Genomic DNA, 27501 nt, shown 5'->3' on the forward strand with positions numbered 1-27501 from the left:
CGCACAATCGAAAGCCATTTTGAAGCTGGTTCGTGGGCTCGGCGACACGACCCCAGCGGAAGGCACAGTCCATTCAGAGCAAACCGTATACTGTACCTCAACAAATCCCTCTGGGTTGGGCGCATCTCCCAAAAGGCACAGCGCTGAGCGGACCTGGTCCAGATGCTCACAAAGCCTCACCTACTGCCATGGCCATCAACCACACGAAGGACAGCAGAGGCTGGAAGTCACATTCCTGGGGTCCAGGTGCTTTGGCAGCGACGGAGCTTACAAGCCCATCTGGACAGTCTACTTTTCTCCAAATCCTTCAGTCTCCAACACTCTGGTGGTTTCCACTCAAGGTCCCCCTCCAGAAAAGGCAGGAACCAGCTGTAGGGACCTTCTCCCTGGCAGAGGACATGTGCAAGCGGGATACGACACAGTGGAGCGGTAAACGCCTGAAGGCAGGGTGAGCAGGGCGAGAGGAAAAAAAAATAACCTTTATTTCCAGAGGCATGGGAGATGAATGGGGCACGAAATGGTTGAGGAAAACCCACCAAGGACTGGCTTTCCCCTCTTCTTGAATTTTCCTCCTCGCCTGGCGGCGTGGGCCACCCGTGTCCCAGCACAGAGCAGAAGCTTGGCCCTCCATGGTATTTCAGGGACTGGGGCAGTGTCCGATGGGAGCTGGGTCCCCAGCATGGGGGTTCCTTCAAGCTGAAATGACGAGAAACAGGAATAATAACAAAAATAACCCCAGCAGATTTTGCGCAGCGAGCCAGACACCCCTGTGCAACCCACCCCGATCCAGCCAGCCCCTCCAGACTGGGACCAACTGGGTGCATCCAAGCTGGGGAGCCCAGAGCTACGTGCACCGAAATCAGCCCAACAGAGCCCAAAGCTCAGGATTGACCCTACCTGGGTGCTACCCACGCCGGAGAGGTCCCACATGGGGCTGGGGTGGGTGCCCTCACCACCGATCCCACGCGGTACCCACCTAGAGCAGCATCTCTCCTGCCTGTCTCATCCCCGCCACTAAAAAAGCCACTCGGCACAGCCTGGGATCAAGTGTACGTTTTTATTTTTTAATGGAACATAAACTCCTTTAGAAAAAACATTCATCTGGATGATAACACCCATAGAAAAAAACACCAATCTCGTGTTCTTTTTTTTTTTTTTTTAATTTGGCATTTGTTATTTGCATTTATATTAAAGCAAAGTGCATCTTTCTTATTTTTTTTCTCGTTTATACACATTGCACAATACATAAATAATGATGCTTATAAAACGTCTTTATATTTACAAGTAATAATATATTTATATATAACATAAAATACATTTTTTTCTTTAATAAATCTCAGGATTTTTTTAAGGAGTCCTTTTTTTGTGTGTTTTATTTCCAAAGCACTACAATGCTAAAGTTCCAATGAGAATGCTCTCTTGTTCATTTAAACCTTTATATTTAGAAAAATAGCTTATGTTAAGGTCTAAACATGCTCATTGAGCTAAGAACAGTGTAAAAGTATCATACTCGTGTATGAATTCAAGAAGAAATGAAAGCACAACTGCATTTCCAGATAGGATGGTACCGGGATAACCTGATCTAAGCAGGTTACAACAGACCAACTATCGTGAACACTTTTTCTTTTGTTTTCCCATTTGTTTTTCATTTGTTTTGTTGGTTTTGTTTTGTTTTGTTTCGTTTTTTTAGGCTTACGCTTCTGTCGCTTCACATCTCAGCTCAAATTATAAAGCACGGGCCATGCACGAGGTTTCTCCACCGTTGTTTTCTCCCCTTGCATCAATCCATGACCATAAAAAAAAAGGCAGTGGAAGGATGAACACAGTGACAAGACGTGAACCCAGCAACAAGAAAAATAAAATAAAAATTAAAAGGGTGGGTAAAGACCTGGTTGGGAAGGTTTTGCACGATCCTTCGGCGGCAACGTGGGGTTAGCACCGCTGGGGAAGGGGACTTGGTGTCACCGTCACCGGGGATGGCTGGTGGCAAGGGGAAGGTGGTGCGTAAAAAATACAGGTATCTTGTTGTTTTATCCAAGAGAAGGAGCTGTAACATATAGCAAGTGGCTTCCAAATCCATCGATCACATAGGATAAACCTTTCAGAGGCGTGAAATAATTATCGTATGCGATCCATCCCCCCGCACCCTTCTCTCGCCCTTCTGAGTTATTGGTCATTCACACTTTTAAAAAATAGATATATTTATCAAAATACCCAAGGCAAAAAAAAATCTTTCCATAAGCTATTTCTCAAAACGGGGCGGGGGGGGACAACAAACAAAACAAAACAAAAACAAAAAGTTTGCATGAAAAGCAAGCACTCAGAAGGAAATAATAGCAGCAAAGTAGTATAAATGTCATGAGTCCACTCTGTCTCGAGTCATCGGTTATTAAAAATAACCTCCAACCAGCACGGGCAACTGCTGATAAACTGTCTCGTGTAGCACTGGCCCCAGCCTTTCACAAAGCTGATCTGAACAGTAAATCCGGTCCATGGTTGCTGCATGAACTCATGGTCGTTGGGTCTCTGCAAGCTGTACGCCTTCTCGTAGTCAAAAGCCTTGATGGAAAAACCTGGAAACACTTTGTGAACCAACAACGTCCTGGAGTCGGGGTTGTCCAGTGTGGCCGACTTGATGAAGATGGGGTAACTGCTGCGGTTGTACACCCACACGCCGTCCACTTCCTTGGTGAGCTGGATGCCGTAGCCGATCTTGCTGCGGACCTTCTGCACCAGTTGGCTTTTGTTGTCCGAGTTGAGCTGTCCGAGGCAGAAACCATTCCCCTGAGGTAGATCATAGAAGATATCCAGGGAGGGCTCTTGGACAGAGTACAGCCGACCCACGCGCGTCTTCTCTTCCCAGTATGCCACCACGCACCAGTGTGACCGATCCCCCGGCTCCTGAAGAACTTGGGAATCTACAGAAGAGGAGAAAAAAAGGAAGAAAAGGTAAAATTGAGCGCCGGGGGTGGGTAATACAACCCAAAAGCGACGCAACGCCAGCAGGTCCTTGCCTGCCCGTGTCTTCACGATGACCACAGCACAGCCACCGTTTCCAAAAGCCATGTGTTAAGGCCACTACTAAGACCATTTAAGCTGACCCAGGTTTGGGGGATTCCCGTGCTGCTTCAGTGCCTAGCTCTGGCTGGAGTTACAGGTCCTAAATCACCAGGTCCACCTTCAAAAAAGTGGCTCGAGACCCACCAGCAGCACCCACGGCGCAGCCATCCTTCACCCAACCCATCCCGAGGACCACCTTCAGCGCCAACAGGAGATGAGATGCTCCAGCCAGCTGCATCCAGCAAGACCAAACACCCTAAAACCCCTTATTTACACCCACCAAACGACGGATCCGTTTCCATAAACAACTATCTACTGTGCACAGACACCGAAAAAAACAAGACGCTGCTAAGAAAAGCACGCTGAAGGTCACCCCATGGGACTGGAGGAGCCAAGAACTCGCCTGCTCTAGCTCATGGGGCTTTCCCTTGCCTGTAGGCAGAGCCTGGGTGATGGAGAGGATGGAGACGTTGGATGAAGCTCCGACCCACAAGAAGCACCATCAGACGGTGGCAGGGCGTTGACCAGAAATCTCACGCTTCTTAACAAAAATGGCCCCAAAAAGCTCGAAAAACCCCAGAGCTTCATTCCCGTAGCCCTTCTTTCAACTCCCTTGCCCATAGCTAGCCCGTGTGAGCAGCAAGGATATGACTTAGGAGGAAAAAGCAAGCAGGGGCGGCTAAGAAACACGAAAAAGCCCCTTTTCATGACGGAGAATCCCTAGCAGCCCGGTGCTGCTCAGCAGGTAATTCCTTCCAGCCTTGGTAAGCATGTGAAGACCTGGGAACTAGTCATCTCTAGAATTGTGTTTAAAAAAAGAAATATATATTTAAAAAAAAAACAAAAACAAAAACCAAGCTGGGAATGCAAGTTAGTGAGCGCTACCGAAATAATCCCCTGCACCATGGGAACAGCTATGGGACCAGGGATGGTGGGTGACCCAGCACCCCAAAGCTCTCCCTCAATCACCTTGGCAGCCCCCCAAACCACCCCCCAGCATGAGCAATGGCAGCGGCACGCCGGCTGCCCTGTTCTCTCTATTTTTTTGCTATTAATAAGCCAGTTTCCCCAGCGCAGGCGTTTTTCTCCCATCTCCGAGTCGCACTTCAAGCCCTGCACTGTGCTTTTAAAGAAAAAAAAAAAAAAAAAAAAGCCCAGCCACACACTTTTAATTTCCTCATTTCTATGCCAGCAAGGAAAATATTTCTCCAGTTGCTGGAGGCAGCTACTAAAAATGGGCCTGACTGTGTACGCCCCAAAATAGGACCCTCGCTCCCAGGTGAAACCGGGGATGGGGGCTCCGGCGGTGGGAGAGGGGGGGGAGTCCCCAGGACAGCATCCCTCGAGGTGTGCCCCGGTTTGTCCTTCCATCTCCCCTTTTCCGTGCCTCCCAAGACTTTGCTGCGGATAACTTTACATCCTGCCGAAAGCTGGCACCGTGCAAGGGACCCAAGGGGGACAGGCTTGGCGGCTTGGGTTACCTCCTCCCTAACCCAAAATGGGGTGCCCCCCACCAAGGGTGCACCCAGTGGGGCAAGAAATCTCCCCCCAGGATGGTGTTTCTCCCACCTGCCCGGGAGATAGAGGAATTTGGGAGGAAGATGCCCAGGAAAGAGAGGAATTTGGGAGGGGGATGCTCCTGCATCCAGGGGGAAGATGCTCCTGGATCCGTCCCCATCTCGAGCACCCATCGCCCCCCTCTGCTGCACCCTCCCCGCCGACTGCCTGCCAGCGATGCCCAGAGCTTCTTGGGTTTTTTTTTGTTTTACAGCAGCTGAGGGAATTTTGGAGCAGCAGCCATTGAACCCTGCTGAAATTCCTATAGGTTTTCATTTATATGAACATAAAAGCATCCCTTTCAGGAGGAGGCAGGGAAAGAAAAAAAAAAAAAAAAGACTTTTTCACCTGATATTTGTGCTTGCATTAGTGAAGACCACTTAACAAGTAGCTCATTGCCGCTTACAAAGAGTTATTTAATTGCCAGCGCATTAAAAAAAAAAAGAAACCTAAAAAAAAAAAAAGAAAACTGCCTTGGCTATGAATGAACAGACCTTTATGGAGGGCTGGAAGTTCATGAATGAATCCAACTAGGTTTTTCAATGACATGGGGTGACCAGACCTCAAGGACAAGTCTTAGGTAATCCGGGATTTTTTTTTTTTTTTTTTTTTAAGGAGCCAATGCCAGCACACAGTATAAATATGCCAGAGCCTCTTCCGTTTGCGGGATTTGGCTGTTGACTGGATGTCTAGTCAAAAAGCCATGAGAATATAAGGCATGAGCTCGGATAAACAGGATCAGGCCTCCCTGCCAGCCGCCACCAAAGCTGCTTTTCATGGTTGTTGGGACCCCGGCGGAGCCTCCCCGCTCCCACCCGCCTCCCTGATTTTGGCATCTGCTGGGAAAAGGGGTGGGAAAAGCCGGTGGGATCACTCGGGCGGCAGAGGCAGGAGAGGAGGTTGCAGGAGAGGAGGAAAAATTGACGCAGAGATGTTTCCTGCAGCGATGGAGATTTTTTTTTTCCCCAAAAGGCTTTTTTGGTGACAATGACCACGGGTGCGGGCAAATGAAGCAAATAGGTGGATTTTGCCCCAAAATGCCCCGCCGGGTTCATCTGGACCCACCATCCAACGCCTGTCTCCGCCTGCCGCAAACCCCCACAAAAACCCAGATACTGGGAAATTTGCAGCCACATCACCCGCAACGTATCCTCATGTGTGACAGCCCAGAAACAGCTGAGAAACGCGTTGGGATTCTTGTTTTGAGTTAAAAGCATCGTTTTTATGAGCTCCTTGGAGCAAACACATCCCTTTCTAAATGCCTGGAAAATTCCCAGCAAACCGGGAGCGTTCCCATATTCCAGCAAACAATGATAATGTTTAATGCTATAAACATCCGCACTATTATTTCATTATTAAGCATCCCTCCATTTGCTGCTATCGCTGGTTTATTAGTATTTTCCATGGTTTGCATTACAGCCTGCCTAGGGGCTCCACCAGGCTCCCCCCAGCACATTGTGCAAGCTTATTGTGAGAAAAAAAAAGAAAAAAAGAAATAACTGAAAATAAAGCAAGTCTGCCCTCAGGAATTTAGAGAATTGGTCGTATTGATCACTTATAGTTGGGTCTACAGAGAACAGCCATCTGAAGCAGAGCACCCTTCTGCATGAAAGGGAGAAATTGAGGCAACAGTTTGATACCCCCAAGTCTTTGGCGTCATATTTTTTGGAAGGTTGGTGTGGATGGTGACGAAAACAGCGATGTCCCAGCACAACCATGTTATTCAACATCACATTCCCATTGAAAAACTGATTTTTTCCCCTATTTTTTACACCCTCCTAAAGGGCTGCCCTGACTTTTACTGGCACATCCCTTGGAGAGGAAGGAGTGTCCTCCACAAAAGCATCATCCCAGCTTCTTCCCAACACACCAACCAGCACGGGAGGCTACGAGGTTCCCCAGCACCCGCCTTGACCCTCGTGAACACCAAGTCCTGCCCAAAATTGCTCAATAAAAGGCCACAGCCAGGATTTCTCTAGCTTCGGGCGTGCACGTGCTGCCCGTGGGCTCGGGGCATCATCCTGCTCCAGGGAGGGATGCTGCAGGAAATGCTACATCCATACAGAAATCCTGGAGAATGGGACACCAGAGCAATAACCCCCCAAAATTAAAAGCTGCTGAAACCAAGGAGGTCCAGATGAAGGTGGGTATGAGAGATTCACACCACAGAAACACCCAAATTTATCAGTAACAGCCCCACACTTGGTTCTCCCAAGCTGTGGCAGGAGGACTCGCATCTCATGTCGCTTGGAAGTGGCATGAAATTTCTGGTGTGGCTTTTCTCCTCGACACATGAACGCTTTTAAGATGATAAAACCACATCATCTGTACTTTTTCTTTCTGAGCTCTGGCAGTTTTATTAGGAGTTTGGGAAGAAAAAGTTATTTTTTCATTCAGGAGGAACTGAAACATTTCAGCAAAATTGGATTTAAAAAAAACCAAAACAACAAACCAACAACACCACAGCTCCTGGCCAGCTTTTGGATCTCAGCCTTGTCCCGGTGCCAAGTTCATGAGCGTAGAGGGGAGGTGGGCTGGGGATCTTTTGTTTTGCTTTGTTTTGTTTTGACATAGCTAAAGGTTTTCCTGTAATCAACCGACCTCTAAAGAAAACAGCAAGTTTAACACACACTGAGCTATCTCACCCGCCGGGACTACTCCCATCTGATCAAGTCAAGAGCTATCTAAATTGTCACTGATATCTGCGATAATAACAACGTGTCGCTGAAAATGGGAATACAACTGCGCTCCTGATTAGGTTTTTAAATGCCTGTAATTGGATCTTTCCTCAGTGGTATTAGGATTAGACGCAAATTAAATTATCCAACTGTAAAAGTGTTTCAAACTATGTCTTTATACTTTTTTTAATATATGTATTTATAGATTATTCTTTTTTTTTTAAGAGCAGCTTTGACCCAGAGCATCTTCTCGCGCTCTTCCTCAATTTCTCACTATCACACCCCCTTGCCTCCCTCATTCCTCTGTGATCCTTGCGGCTGGATTTCCCACCAAACATCAACCCTGACGCAATACTCAACGTGGCATCGCCTAACCTGAACCGCTAACAAAAGTCTCCTCGTTTTCACAGAATCGTAGAATAGTTTGGGTTGGAAGGGACCTTTAAAGGTCATCTAGTCCAACCCCCCTGCAATGAGCGGGGACATCTTCCACTACATCAGGTTGCTCGGGTTTTGTGGTACCTTCACCTGAGCCACCTGCGGAGGTGACACTGCACATATGACCAATAACCCAACACAAATGGGTAAAGGCAACAGATAAATTAATGTAGATGTCCACCAAGAAATCATAGCACCAAATTGGTCTTATGGACCTTTCCTCGAAGGACCAGGACCCAGACGTAGGCTCCTGGGGCACCAAGGAGACCTGGAGAAGTGGCGAGATCCCTGCCTGGCTTCCCAGGAGGCAGCTTTCTGCTGGAAAACGAGCGATGTGGGCACCGCCGATGAGCAGATGAACCTACGGTCCTTCCTTCTTTATCCGACAGCACACACAGAGGGCATCTGTGCTTAAAAAAAAATTGGCTGGACTGATGTCAGCACAACGTGTCGTCTGGCCAGGGCCAAGGCTGAGACCAAGCTCAGCACGTCTCGCGCCCGGTAATCTCTCTTGGCTGACCTTAAGCGGCATTTGCGAGCCCGGAGCAGAGCCACGGCCCCATCTTCTCCTGTTCGTCGAGATGGAAGAGATGGAGACGCAAACCCCTGAGCTTTTTATGGGGTTTTGCGTGCTCTTCTTGAGGGTCCTCAGGGCAGCTCGGGGCACTCCAGTTGCCGTTTTGCCCCTCATGTTACTGGCAAATGCTGTTTCTGCAGGATCTCAGGAAAAACACACCCCTCGACTCTTACTCGAGAAGCGAACAGGCATTACATCAAGGTGAGGAGAACATCGAGCATGACGTGCAACCACACAGCTCATCAAAGCAAAGAAAAACGGGCACCAAAAAGGGAAATTTTACTTCCTTTCTAGTCTCTTGGGTGATTTACAGGCTACTTGGGCGGGGGAACAAACAAACAAAAAAAAAAACCCCCAAGAAAAATCCTTCAAAGCCAGATTTCCAGGTATGCTTTGCAAAAGCAAAGAAAAAAAAATCCAAATTAAAGGATATATCCTGCTGCAGAAAAGGGTCTTTGTGCCTTTAACAGAGTTTGTGGGCAGCCTGGAGACACCACCCATGGCAATGTTTGCCCCAACCCTTTTATATCTCCCTGCACACAAGACCTAGACAGCTTCAGCTTCCTCACCCTCCCCCTGCTTTTGATGGCTGGGATGATTTCTGAAAGGCTAATTTAGAGGATGGTCATGTGTTAAGCTCCTGTTGTTTGCAGAGAAAATAAACCCTTACCTACGGCGGGGATGCCACCACCCAAGCTGGCCCATGGGGTCCCTCCACCGCGCCAACACAAGAGCCCCCAAAGAGCTGGGACAGTCAGTCACGTCAACACATGCTTAGGGAGCCCTTAATCTGTGGATTATTGACACGATAGACCATAACATCTCTTTAGGAGCCATTACAGCCCATCATGTCAGTAGGTACTTATGGAGTCCTTAATCCGCGGATTGACAGGCTAGACCATAAATTTGTGTCTATGTCTAATTAGGCAGCTCTTATTACTCAACATACACAGTAGTCATGCAGGCTAAAGAGCCTTAAGATTATTTCTTTAATTTACTAACTAGTTGTCCACCCAATCACTGAAATGCCTCCTCGCTCCCAGCAAAGTAAGTCAACCTTGCACGAAAATAAACATCCACCTGAGTTTCCCCCCCAACTCAGTTTGCTGGAGTTTTCAAAGGGCTGGTATCCAGAAGCGGAGATGTTGCCACCAGATTTGAAACCTTGCGAGTCTGATGGGAGACAGAGGATAAAATCTGGCAGAAGCCATCAGGGGAAGGAGCCTGGGGTCTCCCGGTATTTGTAATTAGGGCTTCAGTTCATTCACGGTAGCGGCGACCTACAAGCTTGGGAGCGCTCTGCTCGGTCCCCTGGTGACCCAACCAAGAACTTCCATCGCCCTCACCATGGCTGGGAAACCCTCTTGTGAAATCAGGACAAAAACGAGGTCGGGTTAGACAGTGGGTAGAGATGACTGATCCCTGAGGACATTCCCTAAGGTTCCCAACCCAACTTGGTGGCACCTTGAGTCAACCTTCTCCCAGCCTGGAACTCAGCCCTGACCTTTTGAGGGTTAATTCAGGGATGGGACACAAAAGCAAGAAAACAAACCCAGAAAGGGTCCCTGCCAGCACGTTGTGGCAGACCTACAAAGCCTCAGGAGCGGGCACCAGTATGGCAAACGCCAAGGCTGGCCCAGAAGGGATGTCCAAGAGAAATACAGGGTGACCAATATCTACGTGTGAAGGAAGCCCAGCTCCCCGACATCCCCTGCATCGAAGGACGGCAAAGAAAGAACCAAACTGAAACTGCTGAGTTCATGGAGTCCACCAAACCAGAAATTTGATTCATAAACATCCTATTAGTCACTGCTACTGTCTAATTACGGTGATTAATCAATTACCACAGCTAAAAACGACTTGAGAAGAGACGAACCTTTTTTTGTGCCCATTTTCTTTAAAAGCCAAGCAACGCTGCAGCTACAAGGAGGGAGAAAAAAAAATACGCAGGCACACACCAAAAATGCCTGTCTGCCTGTCTCCAGCGGTTAGAGAGGAGCCAGCTGACTCCAGTTTCCTCCGTACCAGGCTTCGGGCCTCATCAGCCATGCAAATTATAGAGTACCGTGCTGTCTGAAGGCCGAATTTCGACTCGGCTCAGAGAAAAGCCTTAGAGGAAGGGTGGGGATGAAGAAGCCAGCCAAATCCATTCATAATATTTACAGTAAATGGGCCTCTTTGCTGTTGTTTAGTATACAGTCAGTCTAATTATTTTTGAAGTTTTAATTTAAAGAACCTTCTTTATCTGCCTCTCCTCCTGCACTCCTCAAAGGTGTGGGAAAACTTTTCCCTTGTTTCAAAAAAGCAGTAGGACGGGAATCCCTTCCCCAAGCTCCAACCCGGCGGCCGGGTAGGACGAAGGGATGCTTCAAGAGGAGAGACCCTTCCAGAGGGGTGCTCCCAACATCCATGAGGATTTTAAGACCCCCAGGCCACCCAGATAGGCATGACGGCATGCAGGTCCACATGGAAAAAAACCCCAGAAATCCTATTTTTGCTGCATGTGTCCCCGTTGCTGTTCTCCTGTGCTGGTGGGGATGTGTCCTGGGAGGATTTGCTGGCTCGGGAGGTGTTGCAAGATGCTCCGCAGCCCCGTGCACCCTCCGACCTCCTCCCCTGCCTTGATAGCAACCCAGAATAATCGTGTTTTAATGCCAATCAGCCAAGAGGCTCCTCTGGAAAACACAGGGAGCCCAGGCCAGCGTTCATGAGGTGCTGCCACACAACCACCAAGCGACTGGGGGTTGGTACCAGCCCCAGCTCCCCAAAATGAGCAAACACCTCCGTGCTTCGTCCTCAGCAGCAACCAAGACACACCTCTTCTCCACCCATACCCAACCCAGATCTCAACCAGAAACCTTCCGAGAAGGAGAAACCAGCACACAAAGGGCTCCTGACTTACGACGACACCAATCAGACCCGAGGATGAGCTTGCCAAAATATTTCTCCCGGCTTGGGTTGTGCTGGAGGTTCCCATGACAGCATCCTGCCCATCGCCCTCAGCGCGGGGATAAATCACCGATGCGGATGCTGAAGCCACCAGAGACCACCAGGCCATTCCACCCCCCCTCAACGCGGCCACCGAGCTCGGTTTTAGAGGATGAAGACCTTTCACAATTAAAAATAAAGCTCTGCTGTTGGCGAGGGGAGGAGGTCGCCTGGTACCCGGTGATGCCCCGGGGAGGACAGGGATACAGCCCCCAGGAAAGCCGCAGCTCTCCACTGACAACATGTAGCTATGTGGGTTACATGTTAAAAACCTTGTAAAGACCTTAATAAAACCTGAAGCAGAGCAGTCTAGGATTTCCAAACGGATACCTAATACACAGATGTGTGTTAGGATTTCCCCCCCCCCCCCCCAACTGCATTCCACGCACACACACGCGGCATCACTGCCGCTCTCGTTTCAATACCAAAAAAAAAAAAAAAGCCCCTCCCCGCAGCACACCGACCTAGAATTCTCCCCAAAGACTAAAAACAGACATAAATATATGTTCCCCCCCACTTCCAAAAAAAAGAAGCCACCTCCCCCAGCTCCCTTTCCCAGAGCAGCATCCCTCACAGGGACGTAAACCCATGGAAAAAGCAGGGTTGGAACAAAAGTCCTTTTCACGCTCGTTGTGCCCCGCTCCGTAACAATTATGAAAACTGTTTAGCTGGGCTGGCATTTGGAGCATTTACTGCATTCCTGCCAATAAATTCCAGTCCCGGATCCGATGGAAAAGGCTCCCCCCCCTTTCCCCTCCCTCCTTTGCCTTCATTCCTCCTGGCTTTCTTTACAACCTAATACCCTGTCGACGCGGGGCCAGGGCCTACTTAGGGGGAAAAAAAAACACCCAGCGCCAGACTGGAGACAGCATGCAGACTGAAAAAGTTAATCATTACTTCTGTCTGCCTTCATAATCTAATCACGCCTATTCCTAAGAGCAAGGCGGCAAAGCACGCTGGTGGACAGGCAGGGTCGCTGCCCAGGGACGGACGGACAGACGGACCAACGGACGGACGGACGGCATCAGTCCCGACCCGGGTCGGGGGCAAGTAAGGGATGGATGGATGGACGGCGTTTGGATGGAGTTCACAAGCCTGGCCACGCACGCACCCCTCCCCTCACCTCTCACTTTGCTCTGGATTAATAACGCTTAGCAATTACAGAGAATATTACATTCATTAAGTAATTAACCCTCCCGGCGCTCTGGCGGAGTTGGCACCCCCTTTTGCAGACGGAGGCCGGCAGAAGTTTGCCCCGGGCTATAAAACGGGGCAGGTCGGCAGCACCCAGATTAAAAAAAAAAAAAACCAAAACCAAAAAAAACCCAACAAAACCCCAGAAAGCTCCTTGCGCTCATCCCACTCCCCGCTTTTGGTGGCAGCAGCAGAGCCCTGTCCCAGGTGGGGACCGCGCCGCAGCCGGGGTGGCATCACCAAGATCCAGCGGCATCCTCCCATGGGGACAAAGCCCAGGGGATTTGGGACATCACGGAGACCCAGCAGCATCATCCCACGGGGACAAAGCCCAGGAGACTTGGGACATCACGAAGACCCAACAGCATCCTCCCACGGGGACAAAGCCCAGGGGATTTGGGACATCACCAAGACCCAGCAGCATCATCCCATGGGGACAAAGCCCAGGGAATTTGGGACATCACGGAGACCCAGCAGCATCATCCCACGGGGACAAAGCCCAGGGGATTTGGGACATCACCAAGACCCAACGGCATCCTCCCACGGGGACAAAGCCCAGGGAATTTGGGACATCACCAAGACCCAGCAGCATCATCCCATGGGGACAAAGCCCAGGGAATTTGGGACATCACCAAGACCCAATGGCATCCTCCCATGGGGACAAAGCCCAGGGGATTTGGGACATCACCAAGACCCAATGGCATCCTCCCATGGGGACAAAGCCCAGGGGATTTGGGGCTCGGCACCGCCGCTCGGCAAATCCAGCACCACGCCACCTGCTCCAGAAAATAACCATGGTGCAACATCTCAGGTGTGTCACAGCTTCGTGCTCTTGACACCCGGGATACATTTTCCATGCTCGGCTGTGACAAAGAACAGGAAAACTATGGGCCTCTGCATATGAAGATTTATGGGTTTGTTTCTTATAATGAGCTAAAAAGTCTCAGCCCGGCTTCCAAAGAAAATGAATTCATCAGTTCAAACGCAGTGATGTAACTTCAGGCTCCTAACTCCTTTTCCAAATAAAACTCCTGTTATTTGATTTCTGCTCGAAGGATGATTTTACGGAGTTATTTACTCCATCCGCTCTGCCCAGGAAGGTGCCGCCGGAGCCCAGCCACGGGGTCACCAGCAGCCGTCCCGCGTGGGCGACCAGCACCCCATCTCACGGTTCAATTCCTCAACTGTTTTGCTATTTTCCCTGCTTTTCTACTCAAAACCTCACCTTGTACACCAACGTGCGAACAGACACACAACCCTTCCAGTATTATTTTGCATCACCCGCCATGGAGGGTGCTCCCCTCGGCAGCGATGCCCGGCAATTTTTAGCATCTATAAATTCGACCCACCAGTTTCTGTCACCAAAAATCACCAGATCTGGAGCCAACTTCACCTGTTGTAAAAGCAAAGGATGTGTGAACTTTCACCACCTTCCCAACACCTGAGTTTCTCCAATGCAAAGACAGCTCTTACTGTTGCAGTTTTGGTGGCTCTACCAACAAAATCTATTCAACCTATATACATATATGTTATATGTAATTTTATATATATAATATATTCAACCTATATAATTATATATACACAATATATTCATTATATATTTAATATATCCTACATATTATATATAATTACACATATTCAATATATTGAATATATTTGAGAGATATATATTCAACCTATACCTATATGTAGGTTGAATAGATTTTGTTGAATATATAACCGTCTGTAGCCTCGCTTATTGTGAACACATATAGGTACATATTTGCAACAAGGCTTAAGAGCCTGAACGGTTCTGAGTTATTCATTTAAAGCCCAAATTTGCCTTTCCACCTGCTCAGGTATTCAGGGAAAAGCCAGGAAAGCCCATGGGAGCCAAGACTTCACCCCAAAGACGGCTCGCCAAAACCCAGCACCCCACCGGGCGTGTTACTTCATCCCTGGGGGAGGATGAGGAAGGACCACAGAGCCGGGTACCGGCCATCATACATAGAGAAGCATCACCGGGAGCATCACGGGGACCTCCTGCAACCACCCCACCAGGCATCTTACTTCATCCCTGAGGGAGGATGAGGAAGGACCACAGAGCCGGGTACCGGCCATCATACATAGAGAAGCATCACTGAGAGCATCACCGGGACCTCCTGCAACCACCCTGGGGTTCTTCAGCGTTGCCAGCACAACCCAACCGGGGAGCTGAAGCCGGGAGGTTTTTTTATGCAGCGAGGTTAAAAGGGTAGAGAAGGGCTGAGCCAGCTCTTACAGGGTGGTTGTTTTTTGTTTTTTTTTTTTTTTTTCCCCTTGCAAGTTAAAACCAAGATAATGACACTGGGTGGGGACCAATTTGAAGGGCTGAGCAGCCAAACCAAAATTAGTCTCCCGGCCAAGAGCTTCCTAGGCCTCACAGTTTGGGGAAGGAAGCTGAGAAAAGGCATGAAAAAAAAAAAAAAAGGATTCCTCGGGAAGCTCAAGCGTCGCGCTCAAGCAAAGGTGACCCTGCTAGTCAAATATTTTTCGACATAATAAAAATAAAATCAAGTACTGGAGCAGCCTCCCTCGGAAAAGCGGGGCCCGTGGAATGGGTTTTTTTCTCCTTTTCTTTCTCCTCCTCCCCCAGCACTTTCTTTGCTTTCACTAATAACTATGTTTTCTTGTATTTTTTTTTTTCTTGGCTCTTTCCTCATAAAAGACTGATGTAATTTCCTGTCTTGTCCCAATGTTTCCTGTTAATTAACAGGGTGAAAGTTATCATCACGTATTTAAATGGCTACCCGAAAGAGGGGAGGGGAAAAAAACAAGGGAAAAATAAAAAGAAAAATAAAAAAAAGAAAGGGGAGAGAAGGGCTGGCTGTTAGCAAACACCACATCACATCCCCAACAGCACAAACTCCCCTGGAAAAAGGATCCGAGGACTTGAGCCCATTGGCAAAGACCCCCCCAAGGGTGGCTCCTGCGGCAGGTCCGTGCACAGGGGATGCGAGCCCCCACCCTGCCCTAGAAGGGGATGGAAAATCCCTGCAATGCTTGCCCAGAAAAGCTCTTTTCTCAAAAAGAAGAGAAAGAAAAGGAAAGAAAAGGAAAGAAAAGGAAAGAAAAGGAAAGGAAAAGGAAAAAGAAAAAGAAAAAGAGAAAAAAGAAAAAGAGAAAAAGAAAAAGAAAAAGAAAAAGAAAAAAGAAAAAAGAAAAAGAAAAAGAGAAAAAAGAAGAAAAGAAAAAAGAAAAAAAGAAAAAGGTAAATAAATAAATAAAATAAAATAAACTGCAGAGAAAGAGGCAGCCGGCAACACCCAAGATGCTGCTTTTCTTGAAAGAAGTTAAAAAATTTGAAAAAAAAAAAAAAAAAAAAAAAAAGAAACAACCAAAACCAAGGGGCTAATCCAAAGCCAGCAGGCGGAAATCCTGCGAGACGCCGAGCTCCTTCCCTTCCCCGACCTCAGCCCCGTGCAGGATCAGGCCGCTCGCTTCCCCGTGCCCTCCCGTTCCTCAACAGCAGCCGTGACGCAGCCGGTACCCCGGCGGCACCGGAGCCAAGCCGGCGGCTTCGGCACGCCGACGGGGGGGGGAAAACAAAGCGATTTAGGCAAAAAGCGAGGGTGGTTAGAACAGAGACCGTGCCTCAGCGGTTAATAATATCTCCGTGCTGAAAATAAACTGGAAAGGAAGCTCCTTTGTGACAGTAGGCAGGCGGCCAGCCTGCGGCGTGGGTCATTCAAGCCGGCCGGGGACGGCGGTGGGGTTGGCACCCACCCGCGCCGGGCTCCGGCCAGCACCCGCCGCCCACCCCACAGCACCCAGTTAAAGCTGGGAAGGATGCTCGGTACACCCCAGTCTTCCCCCCGTGCCCCCAAAACCGGGGACGCGCCCCGTTCTAACCCAGCGTCGACGTTTACGGTCTTGGCCGCCGCGGTTAGAAATAGGCATATCCCCCCCCCTCCCCATGCCGGCGGCGGGGAAATGCATGTGGTTAATGTTACTGGTTCCTCTAGCGTAAGTGATACCCGCTGGCAGACAGCGGGGATGGAAACGATGCAGCCCGCATCCCTGCCAGCCCGGGGCTGCTCCCCTACGAGTGTTTTTGTCCCACCGAGTTTTAAATGTCCCCAACGATCAAGTTGCCGGCGCTCATCTTCTGCGAGCAGCGCACGGTTTGAATTGGCGCCCGACTTCCAAAAGTCACCTTTTTCCTCTGCCTCCCTAAAAAGCGCCAGGTTGCCGGGATAAAACCCGAGCGGTCCCGGTCGTGGTCCCCGCCACGAAGGACTCGTTGGCGGTGGGGGTCGTCTTCTGCGTTTTATCGTCAACCGCTCTCGAGGCGCCGTTTGGGTGGGAAAATCCGTTGGCGGCCGGCAAAATGGGTTTAATGGTTGTACAGGGATGGATTGGAACACCCGGCCTTTAATGGGGGCAGCACTTTGCCATCAGGGTTTTTTTTAAAACCCATCCCCGAAGAGTATCTAGGAAAGGATCAGAAGGCTCTGGAAGACTTAAAATTAATTATTAAATGGGTCCTATTTGCTTGCGGGGGGATTTTAAGTAGCTAAGAGCCAGGAGGGCGATGCCCCCAGCATCCCCGCAGCAGCACGGGGGCTATCCCGACCGTGTCCCCGGGGGGGTCCCTGCAGGGTGAAATCCTCCTTAATAAAAAAAAAAACAAAAAACAAAACAACCAAAAAAACCCACGGGGCCGAAGGAGCCGGAGCGGGCGGCCAAGCCAAGAGCCCCGGGGTCGGTGCCAAGCGCCGGCTCCCTCCTCCCCGCCGGCCACGGTCAGATGATGTGCGAGGCGAGCCGGGAGGCTCCTAGCCTGGCAGGCAGCCTGCTTTGCTCCAGAGGCTCCAGTGCTGTCATCTTGGCTTTAACCCCTGATAACCTTGTCCTTTCCAGGACGGGACGGTGTTTTTTTTAGGTAAGCGGGGTAGGGGGTCGCGGATTCAACAAGGCTGGGAAGGAAAGGGTGCGATGCCCTGCGATGCTCAAAGCAAATTAAAAAAATATATATATATATAAAAAAAGGACGTATGCTCAAAAATAAACCGAAAAGAAGTGACTTTAAAAAAAAAAAAATTCCCAAGCAATTGTTTATCCCTGGGACAAATATACAATCCTAGTTCCACAGGAAGATGTCTCAATTTCAGATTATAATAGGATGCCAATTTGTAAATAAAGGCATTTCACAGGAGGTTATAAACTCTGTCCGAGAGGGAGGTGGAAGGAGGGGGGAAATGGGAAAACACAGGCAGGACTCTGCCGGAGAAACCGTGTGGGATCCTGTTTACATGGCGGGGGGGGAAGCGATGGGGAGCCGCATCGGGGGGCAAATAGCTCCGGATTTGGACAAGGTGCTTCTTCCCCGGCGAGCAGATACCAGCGGGGATCAGAGGCATAGTGAAACATTCCCAGCCTGCTCACGATTTCGGAATGAAATGTCACTCGGCCAAGCGGTCCCTTCAACCAGACGAGGTCCCACCGCCGGGAGAGGCGGAGCAGGGAGCGATGCTGATGCTTCTCCCACCTCCGGTGGTCTTTTCCCAACTTTACGGTGCAGAGGAGTCAGAAGGGAGAAAATGAGGCTGCGCTTGCCCCAGAAGAGCCTTGCAGGTCTCCCAGCCTCAAGCTTTGCAGAGCCGTGGTCCAGCACCCACCAAGCATCGTCCCTCAACGTCCACCGGCTCAGGAGACCCTGGGGTGGTTCCAGAGTCGGGGCAGGTCAACAGGATTGGGCTGAAATCTGGGTAAACTCTTGATTTTGGTATTTTACGAATAACCCCTATAAATAAAAAAGCAGTGGAGGCAGCAAGAACGTAAGCCAGCTCATCTTGCTTTCCCTCTCTGATGGCCTTGGAGAGCTTCGCTTTACCAGCAGGCCCAGCACCATTTGTCTGTCCTGCAGGAGAACCACCTTCACACCCACCACGGGCACCACAACCTTCCATCAGCCAAGAGCCACCAGTCCCATGCCACATACAGGTCAAGAGGAAGACATCCAGGGCCGGGTGGAGAGCATCCCATGGAGACCCAGCACCAACACCATGAAGCACCATCAGCTCACTTCTACCCTCGGAGCAGAGCTCCTCCGTGGGTCGTACGGGAATTCGGCTCTCACCGATCGGATGCCACCGGACCATGGGCCGGTAACCTCCAGGTTCTCCAAGCACGGCTTTGCTTGTTTGAAAGAAGAGTCATAACCAAACACACCTGCTGAGAACAAGTCAGCTCAAAATACAGGAAAAAAACACCCTGTCTCCTATTTACAGAAATTATTTTTATCTCCAATGGGGTATTTTTGCTCTCTTCTTTAACCACGTCAAGGGTAGAAAGGATCTGGACTGGTAATACCTGAGCACAACCATCTCGGTGGGAGACACCGTGAGCGAGGAGAACTGACCTACCCACGGAGCCACCACCAATAAAAATAGATATAAGAAAATAAATAAAGGCAAGAATCTGGAAGTGAGAGCCAGCGCCTCAGCGGGAGCAAGGGGTGCATCAGCTGGAGAAGGGGATGGCTGGGGACAAGACAGCAGAGGTGGGATGAGAAGAAGACACCAGCATGGCGTGAAGGACTACTCAATATCGCATTCCTGGGCCAGAAAGGAGAACAGAAAGAGGAGGGAGGGCAAGAGCGGCTCAGATCAGTTATCGCACAGGGAAAACACTCCCCATACATCCCCCCTGGCCGTGCCGGTCCCCCTCCCACATCCTCCAGCGCCTCTGGTATCCATCAGTGAAACTGCCTTCGGCCTCCAGAAGGAGATTGCGACCCCGGCAGTGGCCGGACCTGAGACTCCTCATCATCAAAGAATCCTCACGGAGAACTGCAAGGGCGCTCGCTTCGTTCCCCTTTTTAATGCTCCTCTTGCCATCGTCCTCTCGACCCCACCATGCGGTTTCCCTGCCAGAGGAGCTGTGAACCCCAGGCTGGCCCCATTCCCAAATTCTCGGTGCTGAGAGATCTGCCTCACTAAATCCTACCCTTCCAGCTTCGAGACGTTAAAACGGGTCTACTGACTTGGAACGCCGCTACCACACCAGCATCCATCACCCATCGCTGGTGGCCAAAGCCTAACCTGCCCACGATGCTACAGGAACCCACCACCACCATCCACCCATGATAGCATCCACAGCCTCCCGCTCCAAATCTACTAAAATTGGGGTTTTTTTTTGCTTTTCTTAAAGCCGTCCTTTCATCAAGGAACCGCAAACCCAGCCCTAGTCCAGAGGGGATGTGGGATGCTGGATTCTCCACCTGGCATCACCGATCCCTAGCTGCCCAAACTTACCGATAAGACCACGCCGAAGCGCTCCCCATGTACCCTGCCAATAACTCATTAAAGCCCTCTTCAAATACACCCTTCTGCTAACTAAAATATGCAGAGGGGGTAGAAAAAAGAAGAAAGTGAGCTTTGGAGGATTGCTGCAAAGTGCGTTTATTTTCTTTTCTCCACTGGGTCTCTCCAGTTGGGAATTTTCAGCGCTGCACTTCTGCGCGCGGAAGGGAGATGCCAGTAAATCAGAGCAAATTCAAAACAAATGCTCTTTCATGTGGAGGCATTCGGCTTTGTTTCAGGGCTTGGGTAGCTAACCGTATCCCTTCATGAGTCAACTCTCCTATCAGCTCCTCATTAAACTAAATGGCTACAATTACATTTGGGGAGGAAAAAAGAGCGGTTAATGATCGTAAAAGGTTCTGTTTCCAGGCTTTGAGGGGGGGAACCTTTGATAAGGAAGACCAGAAAAAAAAAAACCAACAACCCCAATCCAATGAAATAATAAAAATATAATAAGTAAAAAAAAAAAAAAAAAAAAAAAGGCGTTTTCGGGGGGAACGTGCTTTCTTTTGGGGAGGAGGGTCTACCAAGGAGCTGGGGCTCCCCTTCCCGCGGCCCTTCGGGAGGCACCGGGAACGAGCCGTGTTATTTCCTGCAGCCCAAGCCCCCACCTCCTGCCTTCCCTTCGGGAGCAGAGCAGCCAGACGAGATGTTATCAATAGGCTGAACCTTACAGAAAGCCCCCTTTTAAAAGCGAGTACTTCCTCTGCTTATTTCATGTGGTATCCTGTGGAACTGAACTCTCTCCTCCCCTCCGCAACGGGTGTATTTCAGGAGGAAAAAGGAAAAAAAAAAAAAAAAAAAAAAAAGGATCTAACAAGATCCTTATTGTGTTGTTTTGCTTCTTGTCTTTTTTCTTCTTACAGCCTCTTTTTTTTTCTTCCCTAAAGCTATGGGCTCCAACAGCAAAAAAATAAAGAAAAAGCCCAAAGACTTCTGCATTTAAGAAAAAAAAAAAAAAAACACACAACAGCGACAAGTTTCTCTGTTCCCTCTCCCCCTCCGTTTGATTAATTCTCATTAGGGCCTTTGAACAAACAATATGCTCCCCTCTCAAATAACAGACAGGGTATATATTACACCCAAAGAAAAACAAACAAGGCTCACTTAAAGACATCCACACCAAACGCAATTCCTGGAGAGAGGCAGGGGCAGATGCACACGCGCGTGCGGCCGCCGCCGACCTATTTCTGAAATTCCAGTTTCAGAGCAATGAATAAATCATAAATCAGGGAGACATCCCCACAAAGGGAAGCACCTTCAAACATCAGCGAGTACACGCAGGTACATGGTTTCAGACGCTTTAATCCTGGTTGAGAGGGAGCCCAGCCACAGCGTCGGCCGGGCCGGGGTGGGAGATGAGGTGTTGGAGACATCACACCTTGGAAGAGGTGTTGGGAGTTGGACGAGATGACCATTCAAGGTCCTTTCCAAGCCAAAGCATTCTGTGAAAAGCCCAAGAAGGGTGGGGGAAACACACTCCGAACCCCCATCCCGTAACGGCACCTGGAGGCCGAAAGAGATGGCGAACGGGAAAACGAGGGAAAAATCACAGCGTATCTCAAGTTGGAAGGGAACCATAGGGATCATCGAGTCCAACTCCCTCTGCAAAAAACAGGGTCACCTTTCCTCCCCGGGCACCATGGGCCTCACACGTGAGATGTGGGATGCCGGTTACCCTACCAGGAGCAAAGCCCAAGGCCAGCTCTCGTCCCAGAGACAAGAGGTGCCACCACCACCACCAAGTCAAGGAGAGCTTGACGCCGAATCCTTCTGCACGGCACGACCGCACCTGCTCCGATAATCCATGCATCCGAACAAACGGGTGGCTGACATCGCTTAGCCTTCCCCAACACGCCTCCTCCTGCCTCGCTCCGAAAATTAATGGAGCGTTAAGGCTGGAATTCAAAGGAAACATGGGCTTTTGGGGATGGAGAACCTCGCCTGGGATTTCAACACATCCTCTGCACGAGAGGCACGCGGCTGCTACTGAAACGAAACCTAACTCCCCCTTCGAGCATGCCTTTCTCAACGACGCGCATCCCCAAAACTCCCCGGCATCACTTCGCCTTCCGTCAGGACCCTCGGTCAACGCAACCCGCGGCCAAAATCAAGGGCAACAAGAGATGTCTTACCTGAAAGCCCCCCAGGGGCTAGACAATTAGTTCCCCCTGTTTCAGTGGAGGAAGGCACAGAGTCTGGACAATCTGCTGGAGCAGAGGAAAAAAAAAAAAAAAAAAAAAAAAATCAGTATATAGGCGGTTCTTCGCAGGCTCCCAGCATCGCCGCGAGCAGAACACACATTCCAAAGGGTTTAGCAGGAAGCGATTACTAATTGTCCGTGCAGAGACGGTAGTTCATCAAGAAGCATCCACCCTAACTCGTCGCCTCAATCAAGGCTGCGCGCTGCGCTTCATCACCAGCCAACGCTGATTATAGACCGGCAAAAATTACAGACTGGCTGCCACCTCTCCGGCCAAGTCACCGGGTAACGAGATCAAGGTTGTCATCGTTCTGATGTAAGCAAGCTCCCAAAAATGCTTAAATCGTGGCTTTATGCACCCGATTTAGTCAACACCTGTAACTCACTGAAATGGGAACCGAAAGGGAAATGTCTCATCACCGCCCTTTTGCGGCAAACGGTCTACGTTTGCGTTCCCCCGCTCAATTTTTGTCACCGCCAGCTGCTGGCAGATCTTACACCCCACTGTCACCTCTGGTGGGCAACTGGATCTACCCCTCCATGCACCCCCACAGGGCAAGGGCAGGGGAAGATCGGCCACCCCATCAGAGGTTTCTCCTCGTGCCATGGAGGTCTTCGAGCTCAAGGTTTGGACCTTTCCATCCCAAGCCCGCTCCTCCGGGCGACAACAGCCACGAGCCAACGCCGATCCCCCCCAGTCCTGCGGGCAAACTCCAGCTTTTTGGTCACTACCACAGGGGAGACAAGCTCAAGGACAAGCCCGAGAAGATCCGTGAAGTTCACGGAACCTTCTGGTCCTCAGCAGGTTCTCGGGGACTTTGGGTTTCATCAAATTTGGGCTCCCTGATGACATCATTTTGCTTACAACTGTATCTCAAAGCAAGGGCCACCACCAGGAGAGCCAAGATAATTTTCTCCTTACCGATAAAAGTCATTTTTCCAGATTTCATCCCTGAAAATCCCAGCAAAAAAGAAATTCCTGTCCGCATAACCTCATTTTATCAGAGCAAAGTGGAAGCCCTAACAGGAATATACAGTTTAACAGGATATACTTAATCAAACCGAAAACAATAGGGGAGACAGGAAATGGACTTACTTGTGAAATACTGTATACGATACACTCTCTAAATGCCTTGTAGTGCTTTCTATGCTTCAAAGAAGTATGGTTTTTTTCTTTTAACCCTTTCTAACCCAGACAGCAGATTCCCCACGCCCTTTCCCTGAGCTGCCTTCAACTGCTTGGGCTACTACAGATGCTTTCTGAAGGCAGGCTGGACCACCCTGCCCTGCGCTGGGCTCCGTCTGCCCCCAGTTACAGCTCCCTGAGGAGAGTCCCTCCAGGATAAAGGTGTGATGGGTTAACCCTGGCTTTTCCACGTTCTCTTGCTCTAGGGATCGTACGCGACCAGGTCTTCTGTTAGCACATCAGACAGGATGGCAGGAGAGAACCCTACCCCGACTTAAAATGCATAACCCTAGTGATGGGGTGAGGCGCTTTCATGACTTCTTTACAGCCGTCGGCTCCCTCCCCGCATCCATCATCCAACAGCCGGTGCCCTTCATCAATTAATTACCCTCTGAAGACTCTTTAGAGGACACAGAGCTGATGCACCTTCACTCTAGACCAAGCATGATGGCCAGGTGTGGGATAAGCCCAAAAGCAGGACCCTCCTGGGCTCTCTGCCCTACACGTGGCTGGTCTCATCCTCGCACTCTTCCCGTCACCCATAGATCTGCCGAGGGCTCTCGCTAGTAGCGGGTCCTTGGGCTTGTTTTATTTTCAGCCCAAGAGAGGTCGCAGGATCAGAGGTAGGATCAAGCACACTGCCTGGGAATCTCCTCCCAAAACTGCCTTCCCGCAATATAAAACCATCACAGACATACAATTATTCCTGGTGGTCACCAGCCCAACCTTGCAAGGGGCCGAATAGTTCCTGGAGGCTGCCAAACCTCCAACTCCCCAGAAAATCGATGCTACAGGAAGGCACAGGGCTCTGCAGCGACATCTCAGTGCGTCATCCAGCACCACCATGACCAACCGCCCAGGAGCACGATGGACACAGCGACTTGCAGCCCCCTGTCGCACCTAACGATGGGTCAAAAGATCCGCTTGAATTATTTGGGGGCACCACCATCCATCTCACTTCCAGCAGAGCCCCAGGCGGCAGCTCCTGCAGGGATACTGGGGATGCTGAGCCCCCACAAGCCTCCAGCACTGCAGAGCCAGCCTGGCCCCGTGCAAGCCACCGCCATCCATCCCTGCAACCGGCCCTTGTGAGAAGAGAAGTCCTCTCCTTGACGAAAGAGCAAGCCAGCCTGGTCCTACAGCCTTCCCGCAGATAAACTGGCTGTCAAGGGCAGATCCTTCCATTCTACGGCAAGCATACAAACACCAGCTCTATCCTAGCAGCACACAAGACCAACGTGACCATCTCACTGCCCGCAGCTCCTTGCCCATCCCTGCTTTCCTCCAGCCAGCGACACAGCCTCTCCCAACCTCCATCACCTCCAAAAAAGACCGTGATCTCCATCACAATGGTTTTAACCTAAAAGAGGGGAGATTCAGATGAGATAGAAGGGAGAAATGTTTTACGATGAGGGTGGTGAGACACTGGAAGAGGTTTCCCAGAGAGGTGGTGGATGCCCCATCCCTGGGAACATTCCAGGTCAGGCTGGACGGGGCTCTGAGCAACCTGATCTAGTGGAAGATGTCCCTGTTCGTGGCAGGGGGGTTGGACGAGGTGACCTTTAAAGGTCCCTTCCCACCCAAACCATTCCGTGATTCCATGATCATGGGCACCGGCGACCGCTGCCAGAGCCCACACTGGTCCAGGCATTCCTGTCCGTCCGCCCATACCAAGCACTTACAAGACCTAGCGCTAAATGCTTAAATATTTTTATGACCACCATCACGCTTGGTGGAAAAAGCACAAGTTTCCCGCTGGATGCACGTTCCCAGCTCCACGGGCAGATGCAGCTGCCCAAGTCTAAATGGTGGGACCATTCCCACCCAAGGTCCCAGGGGAGAAGACGGCTCACGGGCATCAGCCAGGTAAAAGGCTTCACACCTTTCCCATCATCATCTACCGTCCCTCTTCCCTCTAGCCAGCCCGTGGCGAGCAATCCTCAACATCCAGCTGGGAAAGTGCCGCAGGAGATGGCACCAGTGCTGGGACGGGAAACCCTTGGTCCCTCCGCGGAGGAAACGCCGAGAAACCCTGAGCTTGCAAAACCCACCTGCAACAACAGACTCCCAGGCTCCACTTTGTGCCTGTCGCGGCCCCGTTAGTCAGAGTTCAGCTGCCAAGTGGATTTTTCTTTTAAAAAGGAAAAAAAAGGAGGACTTTTTGGTGAGTAACCCAGTTGTTTCTGCGTTTCCGATGGGCAGCGTTAATCACTTCCTATTGGCCGATAGGAATAACTTTTCCTTTCGAAATGGCACATTCATGTTCTGCGGCTTTTCTGTTTACACACATTTTGCTACCTTATGTCAACACTTGCTAATGAATAAATATATCACTCGGCTAACTGAAAATGAGGTCCTGGCAAAGGCAGATTGGATGTTTAAACCCTGCTAATAGATTTATCCTAACATTTTTACAGGAAACCCAAGGCAAGCTTTAACCCTTCTCTCCTGCAGCTCCGAACCCCTTCGCATCCCCCACCGGGATCATCGCTGGGTGGAAAGAAAAGCTTTCAAAGGCAGAAATGTAAACTTTTGGGGAAGCGTCCCCCAGCAGGGACGCAGGCGAAGACGATGCCAATCTCGCCCAAATCCACGAAACCTTGCGACCCAGCGGACCCTCAGAGTCTTTTAGGCAACAACCCTTCTGCATCCCAGCACGTGCTCGGGATGTTGAACCTCCTCCCGATAACCCTCTTTCATTCACGAGCCCTTATCTCCTGTTTTTTCACGCCGAGGCAAAATATTTCAGTCTTCGCAACCCGACTGTTTGTTAAACAGCTTTGCTTATTTCCACAAGGCACAAAAAGACTTGTTAAGCCTTTCTGAAGAGTTTGCAGAGGGGAAAAACAACAGTCCAGCCTCCGAGGGAGTAGTGGGCAGGATGGGACCCCGCAACGGTACCCCAATGTGTCCAAAGCAACCTCAAGTTCGGGGTTTCTTCTACTCCTGAGAAACTGAGGAGCGGTAATTTTACAGAAACTGCTTTTTTGGCCAATAAAAAAAAAATAAATAAAAATGGTATTGGTCTTCAGAAAGACATCTCTCTGCACCACTGTGTCCCTCCTGCCTGCTGGGACCGAAGGACTCGACCACAGAGACCACCGCGCTCCAGCCAACGCTCCGGACCCCTTAATCCTGGGGGAGCCAGGAGCTGCTCATCCCCCAGCACCCCCCCGTTCTCCCATTCTCCCCACCTCTCCTCCTTCTTCCAGGCCGATTTATCTCACACCCGGTGAGCTCGCTGCCAACCAAGAGTTTATGCAGACAACCGCAAAAGAGCTGGTGCCAGCCTCAAATGGGCTTCTCCCCTGGCACCCTGACGTTCAATTACAAGCAACAGGCATGCAAAAAAAAAAAAAAAAAAAAAAAAAAAAAAAAACTTTTCAACCCCCTTTTCCTAGTTTTTTCAACCTGATGAGGTGGGACGAGGCTCCTTTAAAACACAGACAGATTTCTACCAACTCCATTTGCCAAGGCTCACTGGGATTCCCAGCCATCAGGGAGATGCTAACGCAAGCTGTGCTGGATCCCAACCTAAATCCCTACAAATTCAGCGCAGGGGTGCCGGAGCACTGCCATTTACAAGTGGAGCCCAGGGTTTTTCCCGGCTTTCCAAGTGACTCGGAGCAGGGAAGGCCTGCGCTGCATTGCAATCCCTCCTAAAGTTTCCTGCCAGAGTTTTTAAAATCCTACTTTGTGCAGAGGGTGTCTCAGATAAATGACATGTTAATTCTTCCAGGGGTATCAGGAGGCGCAGAAGCACGCAAGCAGCCCAAAAGCGAAACGCGTCGCGGCGTGACAAAAGCGGGGAGACGTTTCCCCTGAGAAAAGGGGCCGTTTTCCCTTTTTTTTTTTTTTTTTAATCTGCAGTCTGCATTGAAAAAGTCCACTTACCAGTTGGTTTGAGAAAATCCATTGGATATCTGGAGTAGGGTGGAGGGGGAGACTCTGGAATTAGAAAAGTACAGAGAAAATAAAGGCAGAGCCATGAGAAAGGAAAAAAAAAAAAAAAAAAGAAAGAAAAAAGATAGGAACTTATGATAACAGTGGCATTCTTTTAGCAAAACTGTTTGTCTTAGCTCTGGGGGTTGGAGGCAGGGCAGCGAGGCGGTGATTGCCTTGATATTTAGCTGTCAGATAAACAAAAGGGGCCGTCTGGCGCCAGTCTCCCTGCTATCTGCCGCTCGGGCTGTCTGATCGGGGCCTCCTTGGCTCTCGCCGGAGCCGCGGCAGCGCCGGGGCCGGCCAACCCCGCGCCAGGCGGCCCCTAATCCCCCGGCACCGAGCGGGGACGG

General features: G+C 50.1%; 1 protein-coding gene across 2 annotated transcripts; it reads right to left on the reverse strand.

Annotated features, from left to right (window-relative positions):
- Positions 1-1364: 1364 nt before the first annotated feature.
- SMAD7 (SMAD family member 7) lies at positions 1365-27151 on the reverse strand. 2 transcript variants are annotated; one of them, XM_010583002.1, is made up of 3 exons: positions 27101-27151; positions 21953-22027; positions 1365-2918 (listed from the first exon to the last, which is right to left on the reverse strand). In XM_010583002.1, the coding sequence occupies exons 1-3, from the start codon at positions 27120-27122 to the stop codon at positions 2380-2382; spliced, it is 636 nt and encodes a 211-aa protein (XP_010581304.1). In that variant the 5' UTR covers positions 27123-27151; the 3' UTR covers positions 1365-2379. The 2 variants fall into 2 exon arrangements, with proteins under 2 accessions (XP_010581304.1, XP_010581305.1); XM_010583003.1 differs by having other exon boundaries at positions 21953-22024; positions 27101-27150.
- Positions 27152-27501: the final 350 nt, after the last annotated feature.

The sequence above is a fragment of the Haliaeetus leucocephalus genome, unplaced genomic scaffold (assembly GCF_000737465.1).
Source record: "Haliaeetus leucocephalus isolate CR32 unplaced genomic scaffold, Haliaeetus_leucocephalus-4.0 Scaffold866, whole genome shotgun sequence".
NCBI classification, from domain to species: Eukaryota; Metazoa; Chordata; class Aves; order Accipitriformes; family Accipitridae; genus Haliaeetus; species Haliaeetus leucocephalus.